Source organism: Myotis davidii, unplaced genomic scaffold (genome assembly GCF_000327345.1).
Source record: "Myotis davidii unplaced genomic scaffold, ASM32734v1 scaffold77, whole genome shotgun sequence".
NCBI classification, from domain to species: Eukaryota; Metazoa; Chordata; class Mammalia; order Chiroptera; family Vespertilionidae; genus Myotis; species Myotis davidii.
In genome coordinates this window covers 329875-339036 of record NW_006289713.1, presented here as the reverse complement: position 1 = coordinate 339036, position 9162 = coordinate 329875, and the positions used below count along the sequence as shown (strand labels likewise).

Here is a 9162-nt window from a genome sequence, read left to right as displayed (position 1 = left end):
TGACTAATTTGCCTACAAACGTCTGGTGGTCATAATAATCTGGCCACTCATCATAATATATATCCCACGTTCAAAGGTTATTAAATCGCGTTGTTTACCCATTATCTTCAGACAGAAAAAATCACTTCTGTCGTGGTAAACAATCTGCTTCCCTATTTATAATGGTCTGGTCCTCTAGCAACTTCAGCGCGAAATTATAGCTAATTTGCCTACCAATGTCAGGTGGTCATAATAATCTGGCCACTCAGTGTATAAAATGGTGTCGAACAAAACATACAATGGACCCTCTCCATTTGTTGAGGGCTGACTGTATTGAAAAAAATTCATATATAAGTGGACCTTCACAGTTCAAACCCGTGTTGTTCAAGGGTCAGCTAGATATACAAATAGTGAAATCAGAAGGTTATTCAGCTGTTCTAATGTTAAATACATGTTGTAAGATTATAATTGCTTTTGTGTCTAGTAGTTATAATTTAATCGTTTTCTTTAAAAGTGTAAATATTCAAATTTCTTTCCATTATATGCATGTTGTTTAGAGCCTGAAAAAAATAACCCATGGTTTTTCTTCAGTCTTCACTAGGCTCATCTACTTCTTCATTCCAGTCAGTGGGTTCCTATGGACCTTTTGGCAGGATGTCGACGTACAGTCAGTTCAGTCCAAGTTCATTAGTCGGGCAGCAATTTGGTGCTGTTGGTGTTGGTACGTTTTTCTTTTTTCTTTTTTTTTAATAACTACACGTTTTTAGACATCTTGTTTGGTATTCCTTTTGTAGCCTATTACTATATTTTACAGGCTTTATTTAATGTCCTCATTGACCAGTGGTTCTAAAATGGTCTCTCTTGGCCCTGGCCAGGTAGCTCAGTTAGTTAGAGTGTCATCTCAATCTGCCAAGGTTGTGGGTCTGGTCAGGGCACATACAAGAATCAACCAATGAATGAAAAAATAAATGTAACTACAAAATCGATATTTCTCTTTCTCTTTACCTCTCTCCTCCACTTCTCCCATTCCCTCTCCCACGTTGTCTCCCTTCCCCCTTTCTTCCCTCTTTCAAATCAAGAAATAAAATGGTCATCTCTCAAAAGAGTCACTTTAAAAAAAAACAACACAAAAAATCTGGATATATCCAATGATCAGATTTCATTGAATGTTATTTTAAATTTACATAAGGTAATATACACTTAAAATAAGTATTTTTTCAATAGGATAGATTTTCAAAAAGGGATTGGCAATAATGCCATTGTGATTAGGGAATATTAATGCCATTAAGAAGTATTTATGTTAAATATGGGTGATTATCTCATCACCTATGAAAGATGCTCACATAGAGCATATTTGGAGGGTTGGTGCTTTGTTTATAGTAACAAGGTTTTAGAAATATGACACTATAAGGAGAATGTGTAGGAGGGCTGAGCTAATAACAAACAGTCCTACTTACAAGAACAAAGGCCATTCTTGTGTGCAAAAGCTAGGTGTAATCAGATCAACTCGGTGTTAAGTTTTGTTTTTATGTCTTAGCATGCTGAGTTTTGTTAAAGTTAATTTCTTTTTTATATAGTTGTAACTTTTCAAGTATGTAAACATTTGACTTACTCACAAAATAAAACAGGATAGGGTGAATCCCAAAATTGAATGAATATAAGCTGAAACAACTGGTATTAAATGTACATCAAATCAATAACATAGCCACACAGGAAAAAAGTACTTAATTCAAGTAACTTTTACACTTTTAGTAGGATATGTGGTAGTAAATAGAACTATTAAAAAATTTTGACTTGGGGTTTGTAATTGGTAGTGGTATTGGTGTTAATTTTGAAACTATTTTTTAAAATATATTTTTATTGATTTCAGAGAGGAAGGGAGAGAGAGACAGAAACATCAATGATGAGAGAGAATCATGATTGGCTGCCTCCTGCACATCCCCCACTGTGGATTGAGCCTGCAATCCAGGCATGTTCTCTGACTAGGAATCGGGAATCAAACTGCGACTTCCTGGTTCATAAGTCTGTGCTCAACCACTGAGCAACACTGGCCAGGCAATTTTGAAACTATTTTGTAAGTATAATGGGGCAGGACAAATTAGTAGTATATTGATGTTGGGAAGTGGTATGGAGTAGGGATATAAAAATATGGAATGGAGAAGGTACGGAAGAACCCTGTGATGTTGAAGGTGAATTGGAGGTATGAGAATGAACTCATTTCTTTAAAAAACTGCTTATTTCCTAACTGACAGGCCTAGAAGCAGTGATATCCAGTAGCAAAGAGCATGTGTAGACCCTGTTCTTGGTTTCTAAATATCATTCCCCGCTAAAAGAAGGGGAAACAATGCTCTTTTTTAACAGAAAAATACCAGCTAATAAAAGGAAGGAATGGTAGATAATAGAAAATCATCATTTAATAATCTCACCCTCGCTGGTTTGGTTCAGTGGATAGAGCGTCGGTCTGCAGACTGAAAGGTCCCAGGTTCAATTCCAGTCAAGGGCATGTACCTTGGTTGCGGGCACATCCCCAGTAGGCGGTGTGCAGGAGGCAGCTGATTGATGTTTCTCTCTCATTGATGTTTCTGGCTCTCTATTCCTCTCTGTAAAAAATAAATAAAACATATATTTAAAAAATAATAATCTCTAGTGTAATAATTAGCAGCACTATTATCAGCTAAAATCATTGAGTAAATGGTGTTGAAAGAGGATATTAAAATGTCTTTAAGGTATTCATCCCACAGTTTGCTTACTAATTACAAAGGGAGTGAGTGCTGTGCCTTTATAATGGAACTAGAGGCCCAGTGCATGGGATTCTTGCACTGGTGGGCGGCGTGACATGCGGGGATTGGCCTGCTGTCGTAGTGCTGCTCATTCCGGTCAGCTGAGTGGCTGCTCCCTGGTCTGGCATCTTCCGTGGAGCCAGAGCACTCGCCTCTCCAAGGGACCTGGTTGGGGCTGGGCCCAGGGACAATAGCACTAAGAGGCAGTAGAGTAGGCCTCAGTCCTGCAGCAGCCACAAACCCGCCTCCCAGCCTCCAGGGTCAGTTCTACAAGCCCAGCAGCAGCCTACAGGCATCCAGAAGAGGCGGCAGGGAGTGAGAAGGAGGAGCCTGGGGCGAGAGGGCAACGATGGATTTCCTGGCGGCCTAGGGTTCATGGCAGGAGCAGCCACTCATTTCCGTCAGCCGAGCAGCACTCCCACTGTGGTAGCACACTGACCACCAGGGGGCAGCTCCTGCGTTGAGCACCTGCCCCCTGGTGGTCAGTGTGTGTCATAGTGACTGGTCAGCCGGTTGGTCTGGTCGTTTAGCCGTTCGGTCGCTGGGCTTTTATTATATAGGGTATTATATAGGACTAGAGGCCTGATGCACGAAATTCGTCCACGGGGGTGGGGGGGTGTCACTCAGCCCTGCCTGCACCCTCTGCAATTTGGGACCCCTACACCTTTTTCTTATCTAGTTAACCTCTTCACATTTAAAAAAATTAACTGAAATACCACCTCCTCTAGGAAATCTCTTTGAACAAATCTCTTTACAATCTGTATTAAGTATTTTCATAATATATCATTCTTTTTCTTTAACAGCAACTTAGGGTGGGTGCTGTGTGCTTCTCATTCTTGCATCTGAATTTTTTCTTCTTGCTCTTGTAATAGCAAAGCTTATCCAATTTACATTTGCCCTTCAAGGGCTTATATTTGGTTCAGTTTCTAGTTGGCTCCCTGCTTTTTTTTTTTTAAGCAATAAACTTGGGTTGTGATAGCCTAACTTGTAATCAAGCCTGTATGTCTCCCTATCTGAATATTTCTATAATACCTATTACTTTAGCATATCAGAGATTGTGTTCATTTATAGAAAATAACAATAAATGTCACCTGATCATTTGCTCTTCTAGTAATATTTTATAGCAAGATGTATTATTCTAGTAATTTAACTATTACAAAACTGAAACATGCAGAAATAAGTCACATTGAACAATAAAGAATGACTCAGATATCAAAGCATAGTACCCTGAGGGCCTCCCTTGTCCTGTGCCTCAAATATCATAGCATATTACACAGTTCACATGGAACTCAGTTTCCTTTAAAATAGGAAGGGATCCCATACTCATGAAGCAGCTACTTCCACACATATTTTTTTTTATTTAATTCACAGCAGATACTCTTTGTACTAATTGTTGGGAAATCATCCTAGCAATTGCCTCTGTTCCTCTCTGTATTGTTGCCTTACATTCTGATGTCATTACTGCGCTTTTATCAGCCACTCGCTCTAATAAGATTGTGAATTATTTAAGGGCAGAGAACATGACTTGAGCTTGTGTGTTCCCTGTCATGGTGCCTAGATAAATACTCAAATGCCATCCAGTCCAAATGACTGTGATGAGAGAGACTCACCATTGCTGGAGACCTCTGATTTTTATTTAAGGGGCCTCACTTATTCTGCGCCTTTACAGAGGGGTGAGTAGTGGCTGAGGGAATTTGAGGAAACCCAGACAGAATTCTCCTCCTAAAAGACTTTGCTAAGCTGGCGCCAGGACCACCAGGCATTTGTTCAATTAAAACCTGGACACACAGCAGTAACAAAGGCACTGGTTTCCTACTGCTAATGCCTAGGGATCAAACCCTAGCCTGCAGGAACTCACCCCGGCAGTCAGAACCCGGCGCTGGGTGGACCTGGGCTGGTACTCCTTACTCTGGAAAGGGAGACTTCCTGTGGCTGCAGGCTAGAGGCCCTGGACTCTGTGCCACCCATCCAAACAGGTCCATAGCGCAGGCTGGTCAGCAGAACAGCTTCTTTGCCTGGGATTGCAGGGAGGCATGGCCTGTTCTCTTTGCCTCACAGGGAGGCCTGTTCTGTTCACCCTGCGGGAGGCCTGGCCTGTTTGTCCCAAGAGCGATTAGGGGAGGCCTGGCTTGTTCACCCCACCAGTGATAGCAGGGAGGCCTGTTCTGTTCGCCCTATGATCGATCTCAGGGAGGCCTGTCCTGTTCGCCCCATGATCGTTCCCAGGGAGACCTGTTCTGTTCGCCCTGCGAGCAATCACGGGGAGGCCTCTTCTGTTCACCCCATGACCAATCTCGGGGAGGCCTGTTCTGTTCGCCCCATGACCAATCTCGGGGAGGCCTGTTCTGTTCAGTACATGATGGATGCAAGGAGTCCTGGCCTGGCCTGTTCGCCCCCGTGATGGGTGCTGGGCTGGGGAGCGTGGATCCAGGCTGCTGCTTGGCACCTGCACACACGCAAGCGGCCACAGGGCGGGAACATTCGCTTGGCACCTGTGCCCATAGGCCCGGAGTGGCCAGGGGCGTTCTGGGACCCCAGCTGCTCAGGGCCTATGCCCGGGCCTACAGGCTAGGAGTGGCCTGGGTCCCAAGGATATTCCTGGGACCCAGGCCGCTTGCACCTACATATGCAAATTAACCGCCATCTTTGTTGGGTTAATTTGCATACTCTCCTGATTGGCTAGTTAGCATAGTGAAGGTATGGTCAATTTACATGTTTGTCTATTATTAGGTAAGATGATTTGATAATAACCATCTTAATCAAGTCATCAATTTTGCCATTGCCATAGTTAAATAATTATATGTTTCTTAATGTAATGTTATAGGGGGAAAGGAAGAGGTTACACAACTTGACCTCTGTGGTGTTCCTGTGATGTTCTTGCTGCAAATGCACATTCTAATCATGAGGAAATGTTCCATATATATCCAGAAGTCCACACTCTTCAAAGAATTCAGTGTTGTGAAGTACAGAGACTTGGGCAGACTAAAGAGATAGAGCATCCAAATATGTGATTAGATCTGGGTTTTGTAAAAAGTTTATATGAAGAGCATTGTAGGGACTACTGAGGAACTTTGGGTACATCGGATGGTGTTATTTTGTTGATTTTCTTAGATGTGGTAATGGTTTTGTGGTTAACCATATAAGAGAATGTCTTTTTTTGGAGAGATAGTTTTGAAGTATTTAAGGGTGATTATAGTCTACATAGGCAAAAGAGAAGCGTGTATATCATAAAGAAACAGTAGGCCTAGAAAGATGTTAGCAGTTGGTGAATCTAGATAAGTAATATGTCGGTATTCAAGTATTCACCTTCAATTTTGATAGAGGTTTGACACTTTTCAAAATTAAAATTATAAATATTTCTTTCCTTTTAGACTTATTCTTGGGTAGGTGAAATAATATAATTTTGGTTCATGTACCTCCCAAACCTACTCAAGCAGTAAGACCAGTGTTAATTATACATGTTAAATCTGGATATACCCTATGTTAGCTATAACTGTTTAGAATACTATTCAAATAACAGACAACTGCAAATTATATTATTCTTGTAAACTCCTTTCACTAAATCAGATATTTGATTAACATTGGTATTATTATTGTACTTAACTCCTACTTTACTGTGAAGTTTGAATGACTTAATATGTGTAAAGCATTTGAACAAAGTCTTACACATAGTATCTACATAGTAAATATTGCTCTGCCATTCTTCATAGCCTGCCCCTCTAATTAAAGTATTTTGTGGTGGTGAAATACATGTTCCTTGTAAGTGATTTTACTTGATTTTGATATTTTTGGGGGTTGCTGGTGTGTTGTTCTTTGGGTATCACAAAGGCAGTGTTTTCCATGTTTGGCAGAGTAATTTTTGCAATGGCAGATTCTTTTTAGATTTTTTGATTTTAATATTGATAGGATAATTTGTGAAGTGGCTTATTAAGGAACATATATTTTAAAGTTGTGCCAGAGGTGTTGCTCAGTAGTTGAGTGTCAGCCCATGAAGTAGGATGTCATAGTTCAATTCCCGGTTAGGCACATACCGCGGTTGCAGGCTTAATCCTCAGGCACCTGCAGGAGGCAACCAATCAAAGTGTCTCTCTCTGTTTCTCCCCCCTCCCTTCCACTCTTTCTAAAAATCAATGGAAGAAAAATATTGTTGGGTGATGATTAACCAAACATCAAAATTAAAGTTGTTAAGTGAGGAGAAAAACTGTAGCATTGATTAAGGTGAAAATTAACTAAAATATAGTCTCTGTTGGCACTAATTAAGCCAGATTTTAAACTGTCTCTTGTTTTCAACTTTTTTTTTTACATTCTCACCTGATAAAAAGAGACAAAGATGGACATTATCTTTATGTATAAAAGCCTAAGCAACCATTCGACTAGTAGCTATGATGTGCACTGACCACCAGGAGGCACACGCTTCAACCAGTAGGTTAGCTTGCTGCTGGGGTCCGGCCGATCAGGACTGTGCGAGACAGGCCGGACATGCTCTGGACCCCTACCATCGTCCCTCCCCAGCCCTGATCATGCACCAGTGGGGTCACTCAGCCTGGCCTGCGCCCTCTCGCAATCCGGGACACCTTGGGGGATGTCTGAGAGCCGGTTTTGGCCCGATCCCTGCAGGCCAAGCCAAGGGACCCCTGAGCCTCTAGTATAATGATAATGGGACACTACATCAAGAAAACATAACACTTCTTAATATATATGTACCCAATCAGGAAGCACTGATATATGTAAAGCAACTAATTAGAACAAAAGGAAGAAACAAATCAAAGCACAATTATGGTTGGTGTCCTTAATACTCCATTGACAGCTCTAGGTAGATCATTCAAACAGAAAATCAATAAAGAAATACCAACCTTTAATGACACATTAGACCAGTGGTTCTCAACCTTCTGGCCCTTTAAATACAGTTCCTCATGTTGTGACCCAGCCATAAAATTATTTTCGTTGCTACTTCATAACTGTAATGTTGCTACTGTTATGAATCGTAATGTAAATATCTGATATGCAGGGTGTATTTAGGCAACCCCTGTGGAAGGGTCGTTCGACTGCCAAAGGGCTCGCGACCCACAGGTTGAGAACCACTGCATTAGACCAAATGGTTATAATTGACATTTACAGAGGCTTTCATCCCCAAATATCAGATTTTACATTCTTTCTTCTCCAGTGCACATGAAACATTCTCACCCAAGGAACTCTTTTTTTTTTAAAAGAGAGAAAGGGGGAGAGCAACATCTATCAGCTGTCTCCCATACTCACCCCAGGCACTGAACCCTCAACCTGGGTATGTGCCCTGATCAGGAATTGAACTGGTGACCTTTCATTGCAAGGGACAACACTCAACCAACTGAGCCACACCGGCCAGGGCAAGCACTATTTTTTAAGCTAAAAATAATTCTTATGTGTGACGATTAGGTCATTATTAACTTTAGTAATTTACCGACCCTTAGGAAAAATTAATTATATCACAATAAATCAAGAAGCAAAGCAGCCATGGCATACTGTTTAAGGCTCATAATACTATTATGGGCAAGATAGAGGAATATTGGCTGAACAGACAGACAGATGGATATATTTTATTTTAACTGGTTAAGTAGTCAAATCATATTGCATGACGATTCTGTTAGGTCTCCAGTGTGTTGTACAGATTAATTTTTAATTGAGTTTGATGAATATCTAGAAGGCATGCTTATGAACTTTACAGTTAGTATAAAGCCTAGGGGGTTATTTCGTGCATTAAGGCTAACAGACTAAAGGATTATTAAAGATGTACTTTAGTAAAGTGTAAAAGAACAGACGTTATCAGACTGATTTAAAGAAAAAAAAGATCAAGCTATATGATGTTTACTAGAGGCCTGGTGCACAGATTCGTGCACTGGTGGAGTCCCTTGGCCTGGCCTGCGGGGGTCAGGCCAAAACCAGCTCTCCGACATCCCTCGAGGGGTCCCGGATTTTGAGGGCGCAGGATAGGCCAAGGGACCCCACCGGTGCACGATTGGGGCTGGGGAGGGACCGTGGGAGGGCTCCAGGGCGTGTCCAGCCCATCTTGCTCAGTCCTGATTGGCCGGATCCCAGCAGCAACCTAACCTACCAGTCGGTGTGTCTACTGCCTGGTGGTCAGTGCGCGTCATAGCGACTGGTCGAACAGTCAGACACTTAGCATATTAGGCTTTTATTATATAGGACTAGAGGCCTGGTGCATGAAATTTGTGCACTGGGATGGGAGGTTGTCCCTGCACCCTCTTTAATCTGGGACTGCTTGGGGGATGTCCAACTGCCAGTTTAGGCCCGATCCCGGCAGTTGAACATCCCTCTCACAATCTGGGGCTGCTGGCTCCCAACCGCTTTCCTGCCTGCCTGCCTGCCGGCCCGATTGCCCCCAACTGCCCTCCCCTGCCGACCTGCT

The 9162-nt window shown here is 42.1% G+C and overlaps 1 protein-coding gene across 2 annotated transcripts in view; it reads left to right on the top strand.

The window, feature by feature from the left end:
- LSM14A (LSM14A mRNA processing body assembly factor) overlaps positions 1-9162 on the top strand; it is a 77442-nt gene that overhangs the window by 28126 nt on the left and 40154 nt on the right. For both annotated transcript variants that reach the window (XM_006762165.2, XM_006762164.2), the window contains exon 3: positions 571-700. In XM_006762165.2, the coding sequence (XP_006762228.1) occupies positions 571-700 (130 nt within the window). The remainder of the gene's footprint in view (positions 1-570; positions 701-9162) is intronic.